General features: G+C 37.1%; 1 protein-coding gene and 3 pseudogenes across 1 annotated transcript; 3 read left to right on the top strand and 1 right to left on the bottom strand.

Annotated features, from left to right (window-relative positions):
• LOC147569364 (cellulose synthase-like protein G3) overlaps positions 1-2,768 on the top strand; it is a 43,920-nt pseudogene extending 41,152 nt beyond the window's left edge.
• An 8,527-nt stretch (positions 2,769-11,295) lies between these two features.
• LOC147569363 (F-box protein CPR1-like) lies at positions 11,296-12,547 on the top strand. The gene is made up of 2 exons (XM_086662545.1): positions 11,296-11,519; positions 11,695-12,547. Exons 1-2 carry the CDS (start codon positions 11,296-11,298, stop codon positions 12,545-12,547), a joined length of 1,077 nt encoding a protein of 358 aa, XP_086518671.1.
• Positions 12,548-12,957: 410 nt separating this feature from the next.
• On the bottom strand, positions 12,958-13,661 carry LOC147569362 (secreted RxLR effector protein 161 pseudogene; annotated as a pseudogene).
• A 626-nt stretch (positions 13,662-14,287) lies between these two features.
• LOC147569361 (protein NTM1-like 9) lies at positions 14,288-22,531 on the top strand (annotated as a pseudogene).
• Positions 22,532-27,973: the final 5,442 nt, after the last annotated feature.

The following is a 27,973-nucleotide window of genomic DNA, read 5'->3' as shown; positions in this document are numbered from 1 at the left end:
AATTAAAAACCCTTTTTTTCTGTTGCAATAAACCCTTCTTCTATAATCAAGAAATTTTTCCTATCTCATCAATAATAACCCTAGTTTTGATTCTAGAGTAACCAAACTATGAAAGATTGTAGAATAGTAGTAGTAGAACTTGTCAAGATCGTGGTAACAAAGATTGTGATAAAACAAATAACTAGCACTCAATTTCTCTCTCTAAAAATCAAATGGTTATTAATGAAGAAGAGGGTTTATGGAAGATGAAATTTGGAGGACTTAAAGTTAATAATTCTAATTCCAAAGGGTGCGAGTGAAATAAATTAGAGTAATGTCCCCCTATAAAGTTGTTGTCCATATAAAATTTCTAATTTTATTATTTGTTCACATAAAATTGTTGTCCATATAAGATATTTGATTGTCCGTATATTGGTCACCTTTCAGAATTACTTCCATCCACAACTATTACACTAACATTAGAATGATGATGCTATCAATTTTTAACAAGAAAATTGCTATCAATTTTTAATAAAAAAAAATTAGGTTTGAAATCACCAGTACTATCCAAGAACCACTTCTCTTACATCCATACACCTGACCAAATTAAATCCAAAAGAGATTGAATCTCAACTTAGTAAGGAGACTATCAATTTATGAACAAAATCATTTTGTATCTCCATGTTATTATGAACTTTCAATTAGAAAAGAAATTAAATTGAAGTTTGGTTTTCATGTAGCATCATCATAATCACCCAAGTTAGAGTTAGGGCAAGTGCTAAGATGTTAATCAAATCCATCTTGGAACAAAATAATCAGTCTTCTTTCTCATATTCATCACCCAAACTTGATACTCTTTCCTATTAAATCAGATGAAGGAGAAGAAGAATGCCCAAATTTGTTCCTGTTAGTACTCTCTGTCTCTAAAGTCTGAGTTTTCTCTCTCTCTCTCTCTCTCTCTAAAGTCTGGATTTGGGAAGAGAAGTCTGGATTTGGGAAGAGATTGATTGACGTGGGAAGGAATGGGGTGACGTGGGAAAGCTATGAAAATTAAATCTGGACCGTCCGACTTTAACGGTTAAGATGTGGTCAAACTTTCAAATTTGCATTGCCACGTCATTCCGTAATCTGTTTCGTCAATTCCATCCGTGAACATAGCATTCCCGTTTTTATTTTTCTTGTGATTTTAGCTTCGGGTATCGGCTTCAATGACAAATGCACCAATTGTCCTAACATTAGACTGTGATATGTACTCAAACGACCCAAAAACTCCAATTTATATGCTTTGTTTTTATTAGACTCGAAGATGTCGCAATATGCTTATTTACAGTTCCCACAACGTTTTCACGAGATCAACAAGAATGACATTTACGGTGGTGAAAATAAACGACTATTTCAAGTAAACCCTATTGGTATGGACGGTTTAGCTGGAACGAATTATGTCGGGACTAGAACTTTCTTTCGTCGAAGAGCTCTCTTCGGTGGCCCTTCTTCATTCATATCTGCTGAAATTCCTGAGCTAAACCCCGAAACATGTCGTAGATAAGCCAATTCAGTCCGAATTGGTTCTTAAACAAGCTCATACTGTTGCAAGTTGTGATTACGAACGTAGTGCAAAATGGGGTTCTGAGGTAAGCGTAAGTGCACTATTGGGCTTCACTTGCAATTTTAAATCTATAAATCTAATAACATGACATGATAGTTGACATGTACATATGTTTGTAGATGGGATTCAGATATGGGTCACTGGTAGAGGACTATTATACAGGCTATCAGTTGCATTGTCAAGGATGGAACAGTATATTCTATCATCCAAAAAGGGCTGCATTTTTGGGTGACATTCCAATTAACCTCTATAATGTATTAAGCCAGAACAAAAGATGGGCAGTGGGCTTACTAGAAGTGGCCTTTTCCGAGTTCAGCCCAATTACACATGGAACAAAATATAGAGGCATCCTTATGGGCTTAGCTTACTCGCACTTTGCATTTTGGGCTATTTGGTCCATCCCAATCACTGTAAACTCACTTGCTCTTCCATTAGATATTTTCAATAAAATTAAGATCTTTCCCAAGGTATGTACAGATAATGTAATTTGACGATCCTCGATGCCAGGGGCCTTAGGCCCACTGATTCTCCCATAACAAGTTGGGCCTCGGGCCAATTATAAGCATATGTCTTCCATCACTTCTAATGCATTTGTGATATTGCAGGTCTCTGATCCTTGGTTCTACTTGTATGCTTTCCTATTCCTTGGGTCATATATACAAGATTGTCTGGACTTTGTTCTATTAGGAGGAACTATGGGACAATGGTGGTGTGACCAAAGAATGTGGTCTATCCGGGGCATTTCATCTTACTTATTCGGAGCTATCGACTTCACACTTCAGTCATTACATATTTCTAGCTTTGGATTCAATATAACAAGTAAAGTAATCGATATGACCAAAGTAAACGATACGAACAAGGAATTTTTGAGTTTGGAGTCGCATCGCCGTTGTTTGTACCGTTAACATCAGCAGCCATAATCAATCTAATTGCATTTTCGATGGGTTTAACAAGAGTAATCTTGGGTTACGTGAACATGGAAGAAATTTTTGTTAAATTGTTCATGTCAGGGTTTGTGATGGTAAATGCTTGGCCAGTTTATGAAGCAATTGCGTTGAGGAATGATAAAGGAAGAATGCCTTTGAAGACTACAATGGTGTCTACTTTTGTAGCATTACTTTTGTTTTCAGTAGTCATTTTTACGCGTAAAATATGAAGTTGGTTTTGTACTTGACTGTCAACTTAGGTGCTGTTTGTTTTTTATTTTTTTCAGATCTGAAATCTGAAATGGTAGCTAATTCAGATTTCATATGTTTGTTTTTTTAATTAGTAAAATCTGAAATTTTATCTGAATGAGTTAGAGGTCTGAACTGGCTGAATCAAAGTCCATAATTTTCAGACTTTAAAACAAGTCTGAAAGGTAAGCTTAATGTCTGAAATATGTTTAATGACGCTTTTACCCCTGTGAATTAAGAAAATCCTCACTTTCAAGAATTTCACCACCACCGGCAAACCCACCGGACCACACCCAGCACCACTGACAAAACAACCGGACCACCACCACTGACAACAGAACCGGACCATCACCACCGACAACAGAAACGGACCATCACCACCGACAACAGAACCAGACCACCACAATGGACAAAACAACCGGACCACCACCACCGGTTAATCCACCGGACCACCGACAAAACAACCGGCCCACGATGACCACCACGGGCAAAAGCACCACCACCGAAATCAAAACAACTAGACGGCCACCGGCAAAACCACAAAAACTTGAATCGAAACCAAAACAAAAATCAACTTCATCCTTAAACTCAAAATTTCTCCAACTTCCTTAACACATCTAAACCTAAAAATCAAATACAAAAACAAACAAACCTTTCATTAGAAGAACATGAATTTACATGCCTTTGCAAATTTCTAGCAGTTTCTCACATCAAAATCGCTTGAATCCAAATACCCACCTTTCAAAAACCAAAAGTATAAAACCCATTTCACACCTAAGGAACTTCTCCCATCTTCAACAACTAGAGAGAGATCCGACGAAGGTGTTTTGTTAGATGGAGAGAGATCGGTGAGGGTGTCCGACCAGATAGAGAGAGAGATCCGGCGAGGGTCTTCGAGATGTCGGCGACTGTGAGGGAGAGGAAGTGGGAGAAAGAGAGAGAAAGAAACCCTAAATTATAAGGGTTTAGGGTTTTGGTTCCTTTTATTTGGCCAAGAGGGATAAAGTGAGATTTTTTTATTTGGGAGGGATATAAACGTCAAAATCCAAATCAGACCTACTAATTCAGATTTGAAAAAACAAACATCTAATTCGTATTCAGATTTAGCCATTTCAATTCAGCCCTTTCAATTTCAGTCATTTCAGATTCAACCATTTCAGATTCAGACACAAATAAAAAAACAAACAGCACCTTAGTAGACCAATGATGTCATTAGCAATGGTTTATATCTAGTATTACCGAAGGTTTTATACTTTGACTAGTTGAGCAATCACGTTAAACTCGTATTAGCAACGGTTTTAAGCCTTTGACTAAAATAACCAACTAAATTTGTTTTGATTTTTGACTAAGGATGCATTTAATGTTCTACGTTTTGCACTTTCAAAAGACTTGCAGTGTTTCTACTATATTCTCGTACATGAAGTAAATTATTGAGGTATTCGCACAAAATAATTTATCCCATTTTCCTGCGGGGTGATAATTATGAAATCAAAAATTCGGGTGATAAATTAGGTCCTAAAACTGAAAATTATGATTTTGCGACAGTTCCATGTGAAATTTGTAGAAGATGAGGTCATCTTGCTACAAACTGTTTCTTTAGGTATGCCCAGCCTAAAGTAGATAAGAATCTTCCGCAAAATTTGGTTGGTATTGATATTGAAGAAGAGGAAGATGAAATAGGAGAAATTGAAGAAGGAACTGATTTTCTAAATGAAAATGAAGAAGATTTAGTGATTGCTGAATGTAACTTGGCTGTTCTTAGTGATTCTTCAGTTATATCAGAAGATGAAGAAGATGAATCACTAATAGAATGTCATTTAGCTGGTTACTACTAATATACTACAAGATATGGAAGATATTGGAAGGTATAAAGTATATGAGACGGATCGAGATAAAGAGATCCGACGATAAAGAAGAGTTCAAGATATATGAAGATAAGTTCATATATTCAAGATATGGTCACAATTGGAGGGAACAGTCACACCCACAAAAACCAATACACCCGTTATTTAACTAACTAGTCGTATCTAGCGGTTATATTGATTAAAACAAAAAACATATTTATGTAACAGTGATTCAAAGTCTAAGCTTCGTCAACTTTTGGAGCACCCTATGGTCTATATAACAACTATAGATGTTAGCCCAATGGATTGAACTGACTTATTTTGGTCATCAGCAACTAGTTAAGAAAGCAAACAAGACAACAAATATGAGACGGTAAAACGAAGAGAAAATTGAATTATTGAATTGTACTTTCTGCATAAGGAAATGTTAGAACTAAAAGTCGCGGAAGCTATCGAACCTATCCTAGAAATTGATCCGATTATGAAGATTAATCGAAAAGCTAAGTCAAAATCAAATATGCGAACAGAAATTAACGAGGTTCGGCTTTAAAGCCTACGTCCTCGGGCGAACAAGAAATCTTTATTGAAGGATAGATGAAGACGACTAACACAATCCGCAAGTTCGTCCCAAGATGGTACCGTATAGTAATAACCCTCTATACTAAATCTTCGACGACCGAGAAATTTAACACCGCTCAAAAACTATGAACAAAATCTCTCTCACTTGCTCTCTATCTAACTCTCTCTAAAGAAGAGTTGTTGTTGCTTGTGTTGGTGTGTTGATGTGGTGATTGGCTCCCTTATTTATATTATTATAAGCCGACATAGCTTAGGAATTTGGTTTCTAAAATTTAGACCCAAATTGCAAACCGCCTATATCACATTGGAACCGCCTATATCACATTGGTGATTTAGAACCCAAATTGCAAACCGCCTATATCACATTGGCGGTTTCACATTTGCTTAGGAAGTTTCCAAAATTGCAAACCGCCCTTTCACAATTCTCCACCTCGTACACAATTTGATACTCTTCAAATTTTGGACGAACACCAGGATACTCCTTGTAAGATATATCTGCTTCTTGTAACTTCATCCGACTGCACCATATGACCATGGCTGACTACGTACCCTTTTATAGGATCAAGCCTACCGTAGTTCTACCAACCCTTCACATAAAGATTATCTTGTCGCCATTACGCCCTTTCGGGCAACTTAACACGAGCCGATTTGCAGCAATTCCAGACAATGCTGAAACTTGCTACACGTCACCACTTTAGTCAACATATCCGCGGGATTCTCATCTGTGTGTACCTTCATGAGAGAAACATCACCTTCCTCTATGACATCTCGTACAAAGTGATACCTGACATCGATATGCTTAGTACGAGCATGATGGACCTGATTCTTCGCCAAGTGGATCGCACTTTGACTATCACACCATACATCCACGCACTCCTGCTTAATCCCTAGATCATCCAGAAGACCCCACAACCACAATGCTTCCTTTACACCCTCGGCCATAGCCATATACTCGGCCTCCGTAGTAGATAACGCAACTGTAGATTGTAACATCGATCGCCAACTAACTGGAGCACCATGTACCCTAAATACATAACCAGTAGTAGATCGTCTTCTATCTAGATCGCCAGCATAATCCGAGTCAACATAACCGCTTACTTGACATGTGTCTCCACCAAAGCACAAACCCGTATCAACGGTACCCTTCAAGTACCTCAAGACCCACTTCACAGCTTCCCAATGTGTCTTCCCCGGGTTTGCCATAAACCTACTAACCACACTGACCGCCTGTGAAATGTCCGGACGAGTACACACCATAGCGTACATCAAACTGCCAACTGCACTAGCATACGGTACACGATCCATATGATCCTTCTCCACCGTAGTAGTGGGAGATTGTTTTCCCGATAGCCTGAAGTGTGGTGCCAAAGGTGTTGACACCGCCTTCGCATTCTGCATCCCGAACCGAGAAACTACTCGTTCGATGTAACCTTTCTGATTCAAGTACAGTTTCTTACTTGACCGCTCTCTCTTAATCTCCATTCCCAGTATCTTCTTTGCAGCGCCCATGTCTTTCATCTCAAACTCTTGACTGAGTTGAGATTTCAACTTATTTATCTCCACCATGCTTCGAGAAGCAATAAGCATGTCATCCACATACAAAAGGAGATAAATAAAGTCACCTTCGCGAAGCTTCTTGATGTATACACAACAATCGTAGTCACTTCTGCGAAAAACCATGCTTTAGCATGAAAAAATCAAATCGTTTGTACCATTGGCGAGGGGATTGTTTCAATCCGTAAAGAGATTTCCTCAAACGACATACTTGATTTTCTTTGCCCTCAACCTTGTATCCCTCAGGTTGAGCCATATAAATTTCTTCTTCCAAATCACCGTGCAAGAAGGCAGTTTTAAAATCGAGTTGTTCCAGCTCAAGATCACCGTGAGCAACAATACTCAATAGCACCCGAATAGAAGTATGTTTCACGACCGGTGAGAAAATCTCATTGTAGTCGACCCCTTCTTTCTGTGCATATCCCTTGGCCACTAGTCTTGCCTTATACCTTGTACCCTTGATCTCGGAAGAATCCTCTTTCTTCTTGTACACCCATTTACAACCAATAACAGACTTACCTTCGGGCAATGGGACAACCTCCCATGTCTGGTTCTTGTGAAGAGACTTCATCTCTTCTTGCATAGCAACCAACCAACTCTCTCTTTCCTCCGCGGTAATAGCTTGTTTGAAGGTGACCGGCTCGTCGTCTTCCACCGAGAGTGCATATTCAACCACATTTGCCTGCCCGTAATGCCTAAGAGGTTTGTCTGACCCTAACCTCTGTACCGGCTTATATAACCGTTTCGGCCTAGTGTGTACCGAAACATCCTGCTGCTGTTGTTGTAAAACTTGTGTACCTTCCCCTTGAACCTCCTCATGGTCGGGTTCATCAATTTCCTCATCCTGAGTATTATCCTGATGCTCCACCTGATCATGATTCCTAGAAACCCGTTGGTCTTCGGCTTCTACTTCCACTACTTGAGCTTTAGTAGACCCAACATCACCACAACTAGGCACCGTAGCTTTCGCCATAGCTACAATAGATGACTCATCAAACACCACATCTCTGCTGATTACAAACTTCTTGTCTTCCGTACACCATAGCCGATAACCCTTGACTCCTGTAGCATATCCTAAGAAAATTGCCTTCTTTGCTCTATTGTCAAGTTTGTTACCTTTAACATGGTAATAGGCCGTACAACCGAAAACCTTAAGTCTCCCGTAATCTGCATGTTCACCTGACCACACCTCGTAAGGTATGCCGCCATCTAAAGAAGAATGTGGAGACCTGTTCACAATATAACAAGCTGTAGCAACAGATTCCGCCCACCATTCTACGCCTAATCCCGAATTTGAGCGCATACATCTAGCCTTCTCAAGTAGTGTACGGTTCAATCTCTCTGCGACTCCATTCTGTTGAGGTGTGTTTACTACTGTCCAGTGCCTCACAATGCCTTCCTGATTACAAAACTCCTTGAATGCCCCATCCGTGTACTCGGTCCCATTATCCGACCTTAACGTCTTCAGCTTTCGACCAGTTTTGTTCTCAACCATTGCTTTCCACACCAGGAATGTGTTGAATACCTCATTCTTATGCTTCAGAAAATAAAGCCAGACAAATCTCGAATGATCATCAACGAATGTAACAAAATACCTGGAACCACCCTTGGAAGGTAACTTTGCCGGTCCCCAGACATCGGTGTGTACGTAGTCTAATACCTCTTTGCTCCTGTGCTTGCTTGTAGAGAACGTCACCCTGTGTGCCTTCCCGAACACACAATGCTCACAAAACTCCATGCAAGGCTTCTTCATGTCCTTCAACAAGCCTTTCCCGCACATCAAAGATAGACCCTTTTCTGACATATGCCCAAGGCGCATATGCCAAAGCCTCGTACTAGCCGTTGGATCCCTTCCACTGATTCCTACTGCTACATCTCCCGTAATTGTTGTCCCCAAAAGTTTGTATAAATTACCGTAACGAGTACCTCTCATTACCACCAAAGAACCCTTCACGACTCTTATGGAGCCATTCTCTATAATTATCTTACAGCCGTTCCGCTCCAACACACCAAGGGAAATTAGATTTTTCCGCAAATCGGGTATGTGTCTTACGTCCGTCAATGTTCTCACCACTCCATCGTGCATCTTGATCCGTATTGTTCCGAGTCCCACAGTTTTACATATACTATCATCACCCAGTATAACTGTACCACCATCTATACTCCTATAGGTAGTAAACATCTCCCTATTTGGGCACATATGGTGTGACGCCCCTGAATCAAGCATCCACTTATCGAAGATCTTCTCAGACACCTCTGTCACCGAGAAACATTCGTCCGCCTCTTCTGACACATATCCCGCCTCTTGCATCTCTTGTTTCCCCTTGTAGCCTTCGTTCTTTTGCTTCAACTTTCTCTTTGGACAAGCCGCTTTAAAGTGGCCAAGCTCACCACAACGAAAAGCACGTTTTCTTGAAAGAGCCTCTAGATTTGGATCTAGATTTCCCGCCCTTTCCCTTTCCCCTTTCATTACTCCTCCCCCTCGTTACAAACAACCCTTGTGCTTGATCTTTGTCTACTCCACCTGACGTCATACTGCTAGTAGCAACCTTACGAAGGTCATCCGCTAATAGCGAATTTCTCGTCTCTTCCATGCTTCGACTATCACCAACAAGCATCAAAGTTTGAACAAGGTTCTCATAGGATTTAGGCAATGAAAGTAACAATATGAGGGCTTGGTCCTCATCCTCAACCTTAACATCAATATCCTTCAAATCTGAGATAATCCTGTCAAACCTATTCACATATTCCTGAATAGAAGAACCCTCTTCCATTCTACATGTGAATAATTTGGATTTTAAGTAGACCCGATTCGTTAAAGTTTTCGTCATGAAACTGCTTTCTAGTTTTAACCACACACCCGCCGCCGTTGTTTCTTCGTCTACTAGGAACGCCACGTCCCTCTCAAGACACAACATAATGGTGGCCCGTGCTTCGAGATCTAACTCCTCCCAATCCTCATCTGACATATCTCCTGGTTTCTTTCCCGTCAACGTCTTGTGTAATTTCTGCGAGATTAGCAGATTCTTCATCTGCATCCGCCAATAAGAAAAATCGTTTTTCCCATTGAACTTCTCTATCTCATATTTCCCTGATTTAACCGTACCACTTCTCGATCCCATCTTCTTCTTCGTTCAATCTCAAACAAGGCTCTGATACCAATTGTTAGAACTAAAAGTCGCGGAAGCTATCGAACCTATCCTAGAAATTGATCCGATTATGAAGATTAATCGAAAAGCTAAGTCAAAATCAAATATGCGAACAGAAATTAACGAGGTTCGGCTTTAAAGCCTACGTCCTCGGGCGAACAAGAAATCTTTATTGAAGGATAGATGAAGACGACTAACACAATCCGCAAGTTCGTCCCAAGATGGTACCGTATAGTAATAACCCTCTATACTAAATCTTCGACGACCGAGAAATTTAACACCGCTCAAAAACTATGAACAAAATCTCTCTCACTTGCTCTCTATCTAACTCTCTCTAAAGAAGAGTTGTTGTTGCTTGTGTTGGTGTGTTGATGTGGTGATTGGCTCCCTTATTTATATTATTATAAGCCGACATAGCTTAGGAATTTGGTTTCTAAAATTTAGACCCAAATTGCAAACCGCCTATATCACATTGGAACCGCCTATATCACATTGGTGATTTAGAACCCAAATTGCAAACCGCCTATATCACATTGGCGGTTTCACATTTGCTTAGGAAGTTTCCAAAATTGCAAACCGCCCTCTCACAGGAAACCTTCAACAGAAGGCTTTAAGAGCTTAGTAACTCCCTCAGTGGAAGCATGAGCTCTATGGGGCAGTGCCAAAGGCATCATTCACATATAGATTTGCAAGAGAAGCTAGCTTATTTGCAAATGCGGGGTCGTAGCTTATTAAAATAGCATACCTTGACTCCTAGGAGTTCCGATAGTGTGGGCACAAGAAGAGGCTTCAAGCTGTATTTTGGAGTAACACCTTTTGGGCGTCCCTGATACCAAGAATTCAGGTACAGTATTTTCATCAATCGTCATAAAGCATAAACAATTTTAGGCTACACAGCTACAACCAATGATTATGCATCAAAAACAGGGGAACCAATTATCCCACAAATCTGCAATGAAATTTCAATCTTAACCGCAAAAAGTCTTAAACTTAGGTGATGTTTGTTTTTTCTCATTAACTTATCTGACTCGTCCTACTAAAAAAGTCTTAAACTTACGCCATGTTTGTTTTTCTCATTAATTTCCATCGTCCTACTCAAATAAACCCAAAAATCAACCCTAACTATCCATTCAGATGAGTCCGACAAAAATGACAGTCTGAAACTGACTCTGATAGAATAAATGTAAATAGTTATAACCGACCATGAACCTTTCCAACCCTAAGCTACTTTCTATTTTTTTTTTGTTGACAAAAATCCTAAACTACTTAGGATACGTAAACTTCTAGTAATGCTAACAAGAGATACCTTATATATAGCCGAACCTCTCCCTGTATCTGGGTTGTGTGTTGTTGAAATAGTTCCTAAAATATTACTTATGATGAAAAGACAAGGAAGAGGAGTATGTTCAATGGCGCCGAAGAAGATGAAAAGACAAAGAGGAGTTTGTTCGATGCTGCTGCCGAAGAAGAGCCTCCTCCCTGAAGAAATCCTCATCCATGATATATTTCCCAAGTTACCAGTCAAATCTATCATACGATTCAAGTCAGTATCCAAAACCTGGTCATCTCTTCTTTCTGATCCTTATTTCATCAAACTTCACGATAATCATGCTGTTCAACTTGATAAAATTCAGTCTCATTCTCAATGACGCTGAAAATAAAAGAATATACTCTATCGATTCTGATTCATTGGCATCTCAAAAACCTCTTCACATTACCGACTACCCATTCATCTGCCTTCAATCCGATGCTGGTCTTATCTTTGTGGGTTCTTGTAATGGTTTAATTTGCTTTACTCACCGTTCTAGTGACAATATCAATCAAATTTACCTTTGGAACCCATCTACTGATGAATGTATATTGGTACCGCCACCACCAAATACTACACCAATACTAGATGCTCTCAAATTTTATGAACTTCTCAAAATTGGCTTGGGTTTCGGTTATGATTTCAAGCTTGATACTTACAAGATTTACATGGTCGCAAGCGTGTCGGATCAGCCTGATTCTTTTTTTACTGTTGTCCAATCCTACACTTTAGGTTCTGATTCGTGGAAAGTCAATAACGACAAGATTCCTTACAAAATCCGTGGAGATCGATCTGGCCAGTTCCTTAATGGAGCTCTTCATTGGATGGGAACTCGGCTTACTGAAGGACCCAATGAAACAACAGACTGTCATGTAATACTTTCTTTTGATGTGGTTGATGAGAGATTTAAAGAATTGTCCATACCAAAAAGCTTGAATTGCAAGCGCTTAGCACTATTGTCAACCTTTGGTGTTTTGAGTGAGAATCTTTGCATATTTGATAATAGTGGGGTTGCTCTTATTGATGTATGGATAATGAAGGAGTACGGAGTGAGTGAGTCTTGGACTAAACTATTCACCATCCCTAAATACAATAACAAGATTAATTCCATTTGCTTCATGGAGCTCATCAACTCTTTCAAGAATGGTGACATACTATTACAGAAACATGTCCATCTTGAACCTGATAACATAGTTTTATATGACAACCAGAAAAAAACTACAATTCCTAAGCTAAGTGAAGTTCGAGGTGTTGTAATGTCGTGTGTTAGTAGTTTAGTTTCATTGAATTCCAAAATTTATTTGAAGCAAGAATTAGGAGATAATTCCATTAAGAATCTTACTCGTGTCTGAATTATTTATTTCAACTTTAGTTCTTTGTAAAACGTTACTTATATGAATATATCAAGCCTCTTCAAAATATTGATGTCTCTTTATCGTAAAAGCTATGAAATTTGTGAACGGTCTTTCATTAATCTTTTATTTGTATAAGTAAGCTTTGAAGAACTACCCTTTTCGACTGAGATTTATCCCAAGTCCGAGATGTGAATTCAGTAGTCGAGTGGGTTCAGTGATACCCAAGTTAGAGTTCCGATATTGCTCACGATCATTGTTGTAGATCTAAAGTGAAGAAAAAAGTAGAGAAAGGTTGAACTAGTTTTTATTGATTATTTTCTCTCATAGTTCTTACAAGGAAAAGACTTAGATAAACACAAATGATCACTACCCTTACATTAACTATATATTTACATATTATATTATCATTACTTCAACACCCCCCCCCCCCCCCCCCAAGCTGGAGAGTAGATATTCGACACTCCAAGCTTGATACATATACTCTCTAACTGGTTCTTAGGAAGAGCCTTAGTGAAGATATCTACGAGTTGATTAAAAGAAGAAACAAAAGGAGTGCATATTTCTTTAGTTTGAAGTTTGGAACGAATGAAGTGACAATCCACTTCTATATGCTTAGTACACTCGTGAAAGACAGGATTGCTGGCAATATGAATAGCAGCTTGGCTATCACAATAAAGAGGAGTTGCGCTAGAAGAGGAGTAGCCAAATTCTGCTAGAAAAGATTTCAGCCATACAAGCTCACATGTAGTATGTGTCATAGCACGGTACTCTGCTTCGACACTAGACCGAGCAACAATAGATTGCTTTTTACTCTTCCAAGCAACAAGGTTACCCCCAACAAAAGTACAATACCCTGTCGTGGAGCATCTATCAGATGGAGATCCAGCTCAATCGGCATCCTTATGTATCCTTCAATATTCAAATGGCCATTGGGACGATATAGTAAACCACGACCATATGTCCCTTTAAGATATTTGAGGATCCGAATCACTGCATTAAGATGAGGACCACAAGGGTTAGCCATGAATTGGCTAACACTACTCACAACGTAGGATATATCCGGTCGTGTGATAGTCAGATAGATAAGCTTTCCAACAAGTCTTCTATACATTTCAGCGTCTGGAAGTAGAGAAAATGACTATTTAGGTTTACAAAATTATTTAATAACTAAAAACACCTGGATCTTTTCCTATTAAGTAAAAGTTACCAAAATATTATGGTTAATGGTACATTGAGTTTGAAATAATATGAGAAATTACTAATCAGGTCATTTCTAATTCTTTTTGTTCCCAGAATACCCTCCTACTAAAACTAATTTTCTCTCCCAAAAAATCTCAAATATTTTTTAGGGTTTTTCTCATTGTTCTTCTTCATTGTTGCTGAATCAGTGTAGTTCTATGGCGAAATTTCTCTTCAACACCGGAGAGATGTGGGTGTTTTTCCGAGGACTGTTGCCCCTCTCCGGTGCTCTCCATGGTTTTCTATATTTGAGAACCAGAGCCGATGATTTCTCTTCCATTTTTAAACGAAACAACCCCTTCCCCTCTCTCGCTTTCAACAAAAAATACTCTCTCTAAACTTGTCGATGTTGTTGTTCTTGTTGTTGTTGATGATGATGATGATAATTTTAATAATCCTTCTTTCTTTTGTTTTATCAATGAGGCTATGATGATCAAATCTGAAAACCTAATTAGGGTTTTTAGACTTGAAGTGAAAGATCTCTTTCTATTATAAATCATGGCGAGGTATCTTGGATGGTCATTTGAAGATAGACACATCTCCTTAGCAGCAATGGAGATTCTATCAACACAGACATGGTGGCATGTGACAGAAATTTAAATTTTTATGAAAATGATTTCAGTAAAGAGAATAGAATAGTGGGTGTTTTATGGAATAACAAAAGAGATAGTGGACTTTGGTTTGCTCCAGCTGAACGGACGGAGTGCAGATTAAGAATCCAAATGTCACCATTACTGCCCATCACTAAAATCCTGTTTTCTGATCTTAACTTTGCTAGAGAATTGGTGAATTGGACGGTTCCGGCATTGGCAAGAGAAGGAGTTGGAGAAGGGTGGAGAGGATTTCTTTATGCCATGAAAGATTGGAAGGATTATATGATAAAAATGGAGCTTTGGACAAGATAAGAAGCTTGAAAGGATTTGATAATGGAAATTCTATGACGAATTTGTTGTGGTGGGTTCATAGTAGAGGCTAGCAAGAAGACGGACATGGATATGGTGATGCAGAAAGATGTTGCTGGTGATCTCACCATTATTTCTTTTGTTTGTGATACTTGACAATGGTATGGTTATTTGAATGACATCTGGTTCTTACAGTTTTAAGTTAAGTTATTGAATAGAGTTTCAGTTCTTGAAACGTTGATACATATATTATTTCTGAAGTAACTAAATGAAAATATCGCAATGAACTTCTCTTTTTTCAGTTCTCAATCTTAGAACATATATGATATACTAGTCTTTACGCACTTAAAAGATTTAGTCTGGTGATCTTGTTCTTGTTAGAGTTATGGGTAGCTAGTTGGTTGCTTAATTGTTGAGGATGTCGAATAGTTCATGATAGGTTCATAATCTTCGGCGGTGTACTCCTATCGGACTAAATGACTACTAGTTTAGAAGTAAAGGCAGTGGCTAAGTAAGGTTTTTTTGCTTTTGGATGCGTAATTATTTTTCTTTCGAGATGGAAGTTTCTCGGTTATGGCGAACGCTTTATGTTTTTTTTGTGAAGGTACCACGAAGATTATGTTTTATCTCTACTATTATGTAATCTTAAGTTATATCAAAGATCTATAGAACTTCTTATTTTCCTCATTTCATCTCTCAATTACTACACAACATCGTCTCTCTCCACTAAAACTTATGCAAACACGTTTGAATAAACAGATTGTTGCAAACACGTTTGCATAACAGATTAGTGCAAACACGTTTGCATAACAGATTGGTGCAAACACGGTTGCATAACAGATTGGTGCAAACACGTTTGCAGAAAAACGTAAAGGAAAAAAACGTAGTTTTTTCTGGGTTTTTTTTTAAAAAAAAGGTATTAAAAGTGGATCTTGTTAGAAAGCTAATGAAAAATCAATTCTAAATATATAATTTTTGTAGAAATCCGATATCTCAAACACAAGTTATATCGATTTAAAATTTAAATAAAAATAAAAGAAATTAGTTACACAAAATGACAAAAAAATGTATTTTAGTATTTGCACACTTTTTGAGGTGAATAATAATTTTCAAATGTTTTATGCTTTTTCACATATTTTCAATATTAAAACCTATATAGAAATTACCCCAAAATCAAACACCCTCTTAGTCCAACTGATAAAGAACTTGTGGATCATTATTTGCGGTTGAAGATCAAAGGTAAAGAATCACAAGTTGAAGTGATTCCTGAAATCGATGTTTGTAAGTCTGTTAAATTCACGATTATATAATAATCGGAGATATAGACATGAAGTAAAGACACGATAATTTAACGTGGTTCGGTCGAATACTCAAGACCTACATCCACGGAGAAATAACTCTTTATTAATAATCACCACATACAATTGTATGTGGGGTTGATCGGTTACATTGGTCAGACATAACTCGATGAGTTTGATTCCTACAACCCTCTCCTATTTATAGATAACTTAGGGTTTAGGGTTTCCTAGTTTCTGATTACTAAACTAAGAAATAATACAAAATCTATCTAATATTACCATTAGATAGTTACAAGAGATATTCTGAATATATTATACTAATATTACATATCTTCACATATCTTCTAATATCTTCACGTATCTTCAAATATATTATGAATTCTTCTTGATCGTCAGATCTCGTCTTCTCGATCCGTCACGTACATACACGTGTTACACACGTATATTATTTCTGCAACTTATCTTGACCGCCGGATCTCCTATTTTCGATCCTCCTTATGTAACGTATCCTATTACACCCCCGCAAGTTGGAGCACGTAAATTTTGAAGTGTCCGACTTGGAGAGAGAAAAAGAAAATACTTCTTGATTCGTCGTATTCGTCTTCTTGCAACTCTTGGATTGTGGATGCGTTGGAAGATGATTGAACGATGATTAAGTCACAACCAAAAGGTTGGTAGTTGCGGTCAAAAAATTGAGCGAAAATCAATGACAACGAAACTACATGTATTTTTCTCATGTAAGTAAAGTTGGTCATTGTATGAAGAAAATGTCAACAACTAAAAGATTGTGATGATCAATATCTTGTCGTATAAAAACGTCAAGTATGAACTTTAGGAGTGACAACAAAATAATGTTGTTTTGTTTAAAATCGACAAGAAATCATTGTCGTAATTGCCAAAAAATATTGGAGAAGAAACAACTAAAAAGATGGTCGACATTAAATTCATTGCCAAAAATATGCAAGATCGATATAATTCCGAAAAAATAGAGATATTCTATTCATTGAAGAGATATTTTATTCGGTGGAGAAATATTCCAAAATTTAATTTGGTAGGAAAGACAAGTCATCATAGACAAAGTATGAGTTGGAAAATGTCACGGGAGAATCTGGAAATAAAGGTCAAAATAGATATATTCTATTCGTGGTAGGAAAAAAACCAAAATAGAATTGGAAGAAAGAAAATAATCATGAGAAATATATGATTATGAAAATTTCGCCGGTTGAATTCCGAAATTAAAATCCAAAATAGAATTCTTCGTTGAAGGGAAAGTCCAAAATTTTGGTAGAGAAATAAAATTGTCATAAACAAAGTATGACTTGAGAAATATCACGGGTATATCCGGAAAGAGAAATAGATGGAATTAATCTATTTAGTGTCACAAATAGAATAGGAAGTGACAGAAAAATTGTGTCGCAACTAGAAAAATTGGATATAAGTGACAGTAACATTCTGTCGCAAAAAGAATTTCCAGCAGCAAGAAACTGTGGCAAAAGACTCACATAACAGTGGTAAGATAAGCTGTCCCAAATAAAATTGGGAAAATTGAAATCCCTAAATTAGGGTTTTCTCTTAAGAGACTAAGACCTTCTCAATTAGAGGTATAAACACAAATAGGGTAGTGGAAGATCCCCAATCAATGTGCATTAAGTGAATACCATGTCCAAAAGCCAATGAATTTGAGCCATATATGACCGGTAATGGTGATTTATTTCTAGAGAGAGAAAATGGACGAAGAAGCAAAAGAAATCGATGCTTCGTTACATTCGTTGCAGCGACACGACTTCGGCGGCGGTATATGGCAAAACGAAGGCACCTATTAGCATTAGCAATACTAAAACGGGGGAGTTGCTCACTTGCTTGGTTGCTGGTTCAACAGCAATAAACCCTAAAAGGGTACTATCACGGGAAGAAGAAGAAATAAGGGGTAGGGCCAGTTTCTGGGTTAGACACGGGTTGAAGAAACCGGGTTAGAGATTGGTGTAGCACAGTCAACATGTGCAGACTGGTCAAAGGCGCGGGTCAAAGGCGCGGGTCAAAGGTCGGTGACTTGGTCAGCGTGTGCTAAGGGTTTGTTTGGCCGCGGGTTGTAGTAAAAACCGAGTGGAACTTTGTTCCAGAACAGGGAAACAAAACGAACCAGATCTGATAGTTTGGTTCAGAAACTTCTATTTTTAATTTCAGACCTAAAATAGGTCTAGAGAACTCGAAAAAATTGAAAAAAATCCGAAAAAATTGAAAAAAAAATGTAGAATCATACCTTTGTTGGAGAAGAAGTGCGTCTTCGATGAACTTTAATAATCCCATAAAATCATCGATAATTTTGGATCTCCTATTCTTGGTTGAAAAAATCTCCTACTTTACTTGATTTCCGGATCTCCTATCACAAGACTAATCTTGGAAAATAAATAGTATACACGATTGAAATATAATATAATCACAACTAAAAGAAAAGTTGGAAAATTGCGGAAGCATTAATCAGGATCAATTAACCTGCTCTGATACCATGTTAAATTCACGATTATATAATAATCGGAGATATAGACATGAAGTAAAGACACGATAATTTAACGTGGTTCGGTCGAATACTCAAGACCTACATCCACGGAGAAATAACTCTTTATTAATAATCACCACATACAATTGTATGTGGGGTTGATCGGTTACATTGGTCAGACATAACTCGATGAGTTTGATTCCTACAACCCTCTCCTATTTATAGATAACTTAGGGTTTAGGGTTTCCTAGTTTCTGATTACTAAACTAAGAAATAATACAAAATCTATCTAATATTACCATTAGATAGTTACAAGAGATATTCTGAATATATTATACTAATATTACATATCTTCACATATCTTCTAATATCTTCACGTATCTTCAAATATATTATGAATTCTTCTTGATCGTCGGATCTCGTCTTCTCGATCCGTCACGTACATACACGTGTTACACACGTATATTATTTCTGCAACTTATCTTGACCGCCGGATCTCCTATTTTCGATCCTCCTTATGTAACGTATCCTATTAGGGAGCCATGGGATTTACCAAGGAAGTTACTTTTCTTACCCCAATCCAATTATTTTTCTCTCTTTATTATGAATTTAGGTTTTTTTTTTTTTATGATATGGATATGTGGTATTGTCTCTAACTAGTTTTTTTAATTGAATTAAAGGTATGGTTTTTGTTCAACAAAAAAAAAAATTAAAGGTATGGTTTTTAGGGTTTTGTACTCTCTGTGTTGAAATTGGTACTCTGTGTTTTTAGGTTTATCGGTGGTTAAATCGAATGATATGGAGTGGTTCTTCTTCTGTCCTCGAGATACTAAGTATCCTAATGGTCGTCGTTCAAACAGGGGAACTGTAGCTGGTTACTGGAAAGCTACTGGTAAAGTTAGAACCATTAAAGTTAACTCGAAGTTGATTGGGATGAAGAAAACACTTGTTTTCTATAAAGGTAGAGCTCCTAATGGTGATAGAACCGCCTGGAAGATGCATGAGTACCGCATGTACCCTGTACCAGTTAGGTTTCTTCCCTTCTCTCTCTCTCTCTCTCTAGAAATAACACATTCATTTTTTATTGCTCTCTCTAGGTTACTTTGTTTTAGTAATTTTCCTATACTTATTGTTCTTCTTCTGCTTTTGCTTAGATTTTGAATGTCTAGCATCTTGCTTGATCCTATTAGGTTTCCATGGGATTAGCCTCATTTCATGACATTGAGAAAGAAAAAGTTCACTTTTTCTTAACTGTAAAAAATCTGAGTGTAAAATCTGGCTTGCTTACTTCTTCTGTTATTGCTTTGGTTTTGGTTTGATAAAAAAACTGACAACTTAAACAGGTCAGGGTTTAGCAGTTAGGGGTTCTGCTTGAATGTGGAACCAGAACTAGGCTTACCCATTGATATACTATGGGTTCCTAAATCTTTTAAGTTAGTGTCTGTATTTGGTGTTTATGCACTTCACTCTATTGTGTCGACAAGTAAGTTTCACTGTCTTGTTTTCTTTGTATCAATTGAATTGTTCTGAGTTTTTCCATTGTGTCAAATAGAGGTAACGCTTTATGTTAACTCATAATCATAAAGATTTTTATACATTTCATATCGATGAAGATTGTTGAAAATGCATATTACATGTAAATACATGTCTCCCTTCGTATGAGCGAAATTCATATTAAGATGGCATGTCGAAGTTCAAGTTCTGTTTGTTCTAAGAATTTCAATTCTCTTTGTTTTCATATGCTTTGGAGTCTGGGTTTCTTTATGATTGCACTGTGAGATTAAAATCAGTAGTTATGCTTTTGCTTGATCTGATTGTGAGTTACTAATTTGCAGTTTGTCCTTGTTTCTCCTTTTTTTCCTTTGTCTAGGCTTTTTTTGTTCTTTGCCGCTTATTCTTATAAGCCAGATGAGGGGACTGAATCGAATCGCGAATAAGTGGAACCAACTGGTTCATGCCCCACTCCAACCATATCTTCTCCTGAAGATGCACCTCTTCAAGCCGTCCAGCGCTCAAAGAAATTTCGGAATCACATGTGCAGGTCAGAAAGGAAGAGGTAGGTGCCGAGGAACGCAAAATACTTTACCTCTGATCAAGTACCTGATCGTAGCAACTTCTATACTAATATATCTCCCAACATGAAGGACACTGAAATAGAAAAAACATTAAAAGAGGTGAGAATGAAATCTTGCTATTCTGCTTGTATTTAGAGATAGTATGAAAGAAATACAAAACTGAAGCATGTTTTCTTTCTTTCTCAGATGGAGCCAGTGTCGAAGGATGAATTGACAAATCCTACAGATTCAACACCTGAGCAGATACTTGATGACAGTGTATTCTCACAGTTCGATTCATAGATGGAGAATGAGTTGGGATCATTCAATGGCGATTGTGCCTTCGTAGATGACTTCATCAATGACTTCGCCGATGGCTGTAACAGGTTAGAACTTCAAGATCTTATCGATGACGAAGATATCTCAGTCGAAAAGTTTTTGGAGGATGTTCTTGTCAAGGAAGAGCAATCCTGTGAAGGTTCTACTGGTGCAAAGACCTCGGGTGTTGAATACGACAATCAGAGTGATTACATTCGCATGATGCAGGAAGAGGGGGGAACTCCTATGTATGCATCTGGCAAGGATAGTGGATCCGGTAGTGACATAGACACCGAAGTGGCACACACACAGGTAAAGACTAAACCAGTTTATATAGGAACTAAACAAACAAGAACCACATGTACAAGTCCTTTTCTACATCCAAAATAGAATGACGAGGTTCTAAGACTATTTGTTACTGATCCCCATGCCCAAAACATAGGCACTAGAGAAATCCTGACAACTCAAACGGAACTGAAATCCAGCGAAGTACCATACATTCATCAATATTGTAACCACTTCAAACTAAAAACAAACATTGGTTAGGTCGATGCCCTGACGACCCCAAACTATACAAGAGTCTTGTAGAAGTTCACAATATATACGAAAAACTTGAAGTGGCTAGGACTCATCGCATGATTCAATCTTCTAGTGTTTCTATCCAGTTCTGTAATGTGACTATTCTATCCTGAATTGTGACTGATGCCCACATTTCTTCCCTCTCTAAATGAGACCATGTCTCTGTCAGGAACCTTGAAGGATCCATGGAATTGAAATACCTGTTACCATATAATATTCTCTCTGCCATCTTCTTCTCATAAACAATACTTCTATAAGTAACTCTTCCGATGTTATCTGTTATTACAGAACTATGATTTGAAGGGACCGTGGTGCTTCAGCGATCATGTCAGTGCAAATGATTACCCACAGATTCAAAAGGTATTAGGATATGCCAAAACTGAAGCTGTTTTTGGTGGGGAGTTTAGAAGCGGGAATATGGCTTTCAGGACAGATATGGGAGAAGATGTTTTATCCACTGATTCGACCATGGAAACTTTCGCTAACTCATTGAATACACTCGATCAGCAAATCAGGCAGAACAATTCTGTGAACAACAATGATGGGTTTGTAGTCAACCAGAGCTGGTTACAGTCAAGTTCTCAAAACGTTATGACACAGGGAACTGCTCCAAGAAGAATTCGTCTACAGAAAAAACTTTCTTTCAGAGACAGTAGTTTCCTTCAAGGGTAGAGACTTCGAGACGAGAACGAAAGCAAACCAACAGTAAACAATGTAAGTATCTGATAGAGTAAAAGTAATAGTTGAGGATATACAGCTATATTGACTCATGGATTCTAAACTTGTTTCTTGGTGACAGGATTCCGAAGTAGCGGCAGAATCAAGTACCACCAAACCCACCATTGATAACCATAACGAGACCTCCTCGGTCAAATCTGGCGAGTCCCTTCTTGTGGAGAAAACTCGTCCAGTTCGCCGATTGAGTTTCCTGAGTCAATTGTGTTAGTGGCATTTGTATCAGTCTTGGTCATGGTTTTTGCAGGGGGATGGAGGTATATGATGAAATCATTGAAGAAGTGGTGTTGACTGCTAGAATGTGTAGTTTTAACATTCTAACTCCTTATTTGACTTCCTGTGATCAACCCCATGGCTGATATTCACTTAGTTTTGAGATTGAATATGTGCATCTCCATGAAATGTTGGTAATCTATGTTGCCAATTAGTTTATTATTATAGCAATCCTGGTAACAGTATAAAAAGGGAAAGAATTTTATAGTGCAGTATATTTTGTAGTAATAAAATTAGGTATATCATGTAAGTAGGAGATGCTGCTTTCAACAAAAAAAAAAAAAGTAGGAGATGCTGGGAATATTCAAACTTTAGGGCTATATGTTTTATTTTGTTGAAAATAAGGCTATATGTGTTTATAAAGGAGTGTTCAATTGTTTTTTGTATATCTTCTAGATGGGGTTTTGTCGGACTCACTCTTCCATGAAAATATAGTTGCTATCAGACAATCCCGTATAATATTTCAAGTTTACATAACTTAGAAAAGTCCAATAGAAGAAGGATATGCTAAAATCATTATCGATGGTGGATATAATATACTTATAGAGCTTCTGTGAGCAGTTGTTCAGATACAACATGACTTTTGGTTGTTCCTCAATGGTTGTTGGCCGCTTGCAGAAAGTGAAAGCACAATCATTTTTACTAGGTATTTGTTTGGATCATCAATTGAGATTTGAGATATCATACATATATTATAGAGAGAGAGAGAGATAAATTCATAAGTTGTGATTCGAAATTTACAAGACCTAATTAACGTAGTTCAATTGTTGTATGACTTGTATTGGTCAGGGAGACCGGAGACCCAAGACTTTATTTTTCTGAAACATTTATTCTTTACATTCAACAATTTCTTGTTCTCAGAAAATCATAAATGTTTTCCACCAAAACATACAACTTGGTCAGAGAAGAGGTCATCTTAACCACTTTATCAACCGCATAACTCGGATTCTCATTTACAAACATAAGAGAGTGCACTATAAAAAGAAGACTTAGAAAATAAATAGTAAATGGTTAAACATATCCGAATATGCAACAAAAAAGGAAAATGATAGACATTTGGGTTTGCCTCTCACTCACTGCCGATAACCCTTTTTGTATCGCCGTCAACTTTGTATCTCTAGGGCAATACTTGGATGGACTTTTTCCATCAATTTTAATGGTGTTTGCAACACGAATGTGTATATCTAACTAGTTTTTCGATCCAAGACTAAATGACATTATAATTCTAACCTCATATCGTGCATCGTCAGAATCTCTTAATTAAATGATTATTTCCTCCCGATAAAAAAAATATAAAAGACTGCGACAATCTATAATTGTGGTAAAGCAATTTTATACTAGGAGGAGAAGGAATGCAATGTTGTCATGAAAATGACATATTTTAAAGAGAGGATAAATCTAAGGCCCAAAAAAGGAGCCCAGATACGGAATCCAACCCAATAGGGAATAATATCTAAAAAAAAACCAAAAAGTGATTTTACCTTCCTATCCACCTAAAAGAAATACTTACCTCTTATGTCCCTCACCCATTTCCCGCCCAAACGTCCTTCCTATCTGTCATTGCGTCAGCCAAACACATGCCTCTCTCTTTCTCTCTCTAGTCTGAGTGATTAGACACTAAAACCCTAAGACTCTCTCTCTCTCTTCATTCAAAAGTACTTCCTCTCAAAACACTCTCTCTCTCTACAGCCTTGATTAGAAACTAAAACTCTCTCTATCTTTCTTCATTCAAAACGTTTTGGTGCCTCTCTCTCTCTCTCTCTCTCTCTCTCACTCTCTCTCTCTCTCTATATCTCGATCAAACGAAACCAAATCCGGTGATTCTCTCTTGTTCGAGCATCTTGATCTTCTCATCTCTCTCTCTCTGTTTCGCTCTCTTTCAACAAGCAACTTGATCTTCTCATCTCTCTCTCTCTATTTCACTCTCTTTCAACAAATCCGGTGATTCTCTCTCTTGTTCGAGCATCATCAAACCCTAATTTTTGTTCGTCAGAGTTTAACACACAGGTACGTCTCTGTTCTTCCTCTAAATCTTCTTCCTCTCTCTGTTGTTGGTCAAGTTTTAGGGTTGTTTGAACATTTTGGGTTGTTTTAAAAAATTAAGGTTTCGTCTCTCAGATTTAGTATTTTGATCTTGATTTTTGGGGTTTAACTTGCTCTAAAGTTGTTGTTCTTCGTGATTGTTGTCGACATTTTGGTTTGTGATAAAACATTTATGGATCTTGTTTGTGATTTCGGAAGCATGCATCTTCACAGAAGGTAATTTTAGGGTTTATGGTTCTTCATCAAGTTTCTATGTTAGGTTTGTTGTAACATTTTGGGTTGTAATCAGAAAATTAGGTTTCTGTGGAGACATTTAGTACTTTGTTTTCGATTTTTGCGTGTTTGTTTTTCTTGATGAAATGAATGGTTTGTTTTAAAATTTTGGGTCTTGTTAAAGAAATTAGGGTTATGTTGAGACATTTTGGGTTCTGTTCTTGGTAAATATTGGAGAGTTTTTTTTTTAAAAAAAAAACAATTTGGTTGGGTGTTGATGCATTTTGTGGTTTTTACCCCCTGAAACTTGATATGATGTAACATCTTGGTCAAGTTTTAGGGTTTTTGGTGGTGAAATTATGAGTTTGTTTTGACATTTTGGGTTGTTTTAAAAAAATTAGGGTTTCGTTTCACACCTTTAGTACTTTGATTCTGATTTTTGGGGTTTAACTTGCTCTTAAGTTGTTGTTCTTCGTGATTGTTGAAAATATTTTGGTTTGTGATAAAACATTTATGGATTTTGTTTTTGATTTCGGAATCATGCATCTTCACAGAAGGTAATTTTGGGGTTTATGGTTCTTCATCAAGTTTTTAGGTTAGGTTTGTTGATGAAATTATGGGTTTGTTGTTACATTTTGGGTTGTGATCAGAAAATTAGGTTTCTGTGGAGACATTTAGTACTTTGTTTTCGATTTTTGGTTGTTTGTCTTTGTTGATGAAATGAATGGTTTGTTTTAGAATTCTGGGTTCTGTTAAAGAAATTAGGGTTATGTTGAGACATTTTGGGTTCTGTTCTTGGTAAATATTGGAGACATTTTGTTTTTTTTATAAAAAAAAATTTATTGGGCGTTGATGAATTTGGTGGTTTTTACCCCTGAAACTTGATATGATGTAACATTTTGGGTTGTGTAGAAACATTTTTGTTTGTTTAAAACATGTGGGGGTATACTACAAACATTTCAATTTGTGCAGAAAACATATAAAAGATAGTGAAGAGCCAACCACCGCTGGGCCTAGTAAAAAAGGCAAGAAAATGATGAATGCGACATCATCACAGACAAAGGTATGATATTCAATAAATATTTCAAACAATTTTTAAGCATTTTACATAATTTCGAGACATTTTGGAGTTTGTCCTCTCAGTATTGTTTGTGGTCTCGCATTTTGTATAATGTTTTGGCATAATTGCTAGTGTGTTGTCATTCTGTAATATGGTGCTTCACTTATTCCTACTCTTATTCCTAGGGTTTTGTGAAAAGTTCTGAAAACCATTGGCATCAGCTTAAGGTGTTGTAGCATTTGTAGTCGTGTTGGACCATTTTGCTGAAAGATCTAAAATATCTATTACTGTGTGTTTGAAGCATCGATCTGCGACATCCAAATCGAAAGAGCAGATGGTGGAGGCTCAACGTACAGAGTTAAGGGAGCAAAAGAAGAAAAATTCTTGAAATAACAAATGTAATTTGAAAGCAATTCACAAGGTAGCAAGGGACAATTTAGAAGCATTTGTAGTCCAGTTTTTGTTCTCTAGAATGTTGATGAAATGAATGGGTTGTTTTAACATTTTGGGTTGTGTTCCAGAAATTGGGGTTATGTTGAGACATTTAGTACTTTGTTTATGATTTTTGGGAGTTTTACTTGATTATTACAGTGATGTTATTGTTCAATGTGGCAGACAATTTGGTTTATGTTTTAACATTTAGTGGGGTGTTGATGGATTTTGTGGTTATTAATGAGTAAAAACTGATATGTTTTTGACATTTTGGGTTGTGTAGAATATTTTGTGTAAAACATTTAAAAAGGAGAAGCAGCAACAGGAAGACAATAGGCTGTACAAAGAGCTAGCTCTAGAAAGAGGGCTAGTGAAGAGACAACGACTGCAGGGCCTAGTAAAAAAAGCAAAAAAGTATTAAAGGTGACTGAATCACAGACCAAGGTAAGATGCATTCCTAAACATTTTGCATAATGTTTAGGAATGCATACGAAATGACATAAGGTTCTGTGAAAAAAGTTAAAATTTGAGAAAAACAGTGGCACCAGATTTTTGAAATGTCCTCTCAATATTGATAGTGGTCTAGCATTAAGTATAATATTTTCGCATTATTGGTAGTGTCCCGGCATTTTGGAAAATGTTGTCTACATTATTCTTAGGGTTCTGTGTATAGTTATTGATAATGTTGGAACATTTTCAAGAATGTTTAAGAATTGCAGAAATTGTTCCTCAAGCATTATGTATAATGTAGCGGGCAAGTTACCTAATCTTCATCCATTTCAGAATATATTTGTACATTAGTGGTGGTGGTATGACATTTTACAGATTGTTTGCATAAGTCTTACAGTGTTTGCAAGAAATATATAGAAATACTAACATATGTATTACGGCGTTTTTGAAGCATCGGGCGGTGTCATCAATATTGAAGGAAAACACAAGATTGTGGAGATTAAACCTGAATTGAAAGTGTGGTTGATATTTTGTGCTTTGGGGAAAGAAGTTCTAAGCAATAGTGAAGTTTTTTTGAGAAACGGTGTTATGTTCACATTCGTAAACCCGCAACGACTTCAATTTTGCTTAGAGGACAAACAAAAAATGATTGTAAATTATTTTGTGCGGTATTGTACTTTTTTTGTTTGTTGCGGGATCTTGATGTTGAAAGAATATGGAGTACATTTGTTTAATATATTATTATTGTTCTTCAAAATATATGAGATGCATAGACAATAAATAGTTTGTCTGAGGAAGTAAACAAAATGTGAAGACACAATCAAAGATGTATAGACATTTTAGAGAATGTCGACAAAATGTTGGCCATGTTGCTAACCTTATATGATTCAAACTCTATATAAAGATCATTTTAGTTTAAGAAAATATATGAAGCCACAATCGATAATGTTCTAACATTATTATGAATGTAATCTACAGTTTTGCCTTTGTTTTGGATGAAAAAGAAATCTACAAAAGAAGTTAACCACATAAGTATCCATTCTTTCAACATTTTTCGGAATGTGTAAAGAAATAAACAAAATGTGAAGACACAACCAAAGATATATAGACATATTGAGGAATGTTGATAACATTATATGATTAACAGAAATAAATATCATTTTTGTTTAAGAAAATATATCAAGGCACAATCCATTCATTCAACATTTTTCAGAATGTCTACTTGCAAACGCCGGCAAGAGCATGTAAGAGTGGAATAAACTTCAAAAATAAGTGGGCCTGCCTCGACGTAACTCACGTCTCGGAAACTTTGAATTTCCCATCCTGAACA

This window comes from Eschscholzia californica, unplaced genomic scaffold, assembly GCF_041429995.1.
Source record: "Eschscholzia californica isolate CP2 unplaced genomic scaffold, dmEscCali1.0.p SCAF_1, whole genome shotgun sequence".
In the NCBI taxonomy this organism is placed as follows: domain Eukaryota; kingdom Viridiplantae; phylum Streptophyta; class Magnoliopsida; order Ranunculales; family Papaveraceae; genus Eschscholzia; species Eschscholzia californica.
This window is presented reverse-complemented; position numbering and strand designations above follow the sequence as displayed.

What these genes read in the sequence shown, in the direction of transcription:
- LOC147569363 (XM_086662545.1), top strand. Translation starts at nt 11,296, where the DNA reads ATGGCGCCGAAGAAGATGAAAAGACAAAGAGGAGTTTGTTCGATGCTG. An exon ending in GTTCAACTTGATAAAATTCA is followed by an intron (nt 11,520 to 11,694) that starts GTCTCATTCTCA and finishes TCACCGTTCTAG; the next exon opens with TGACAATATCAATCAAATTT.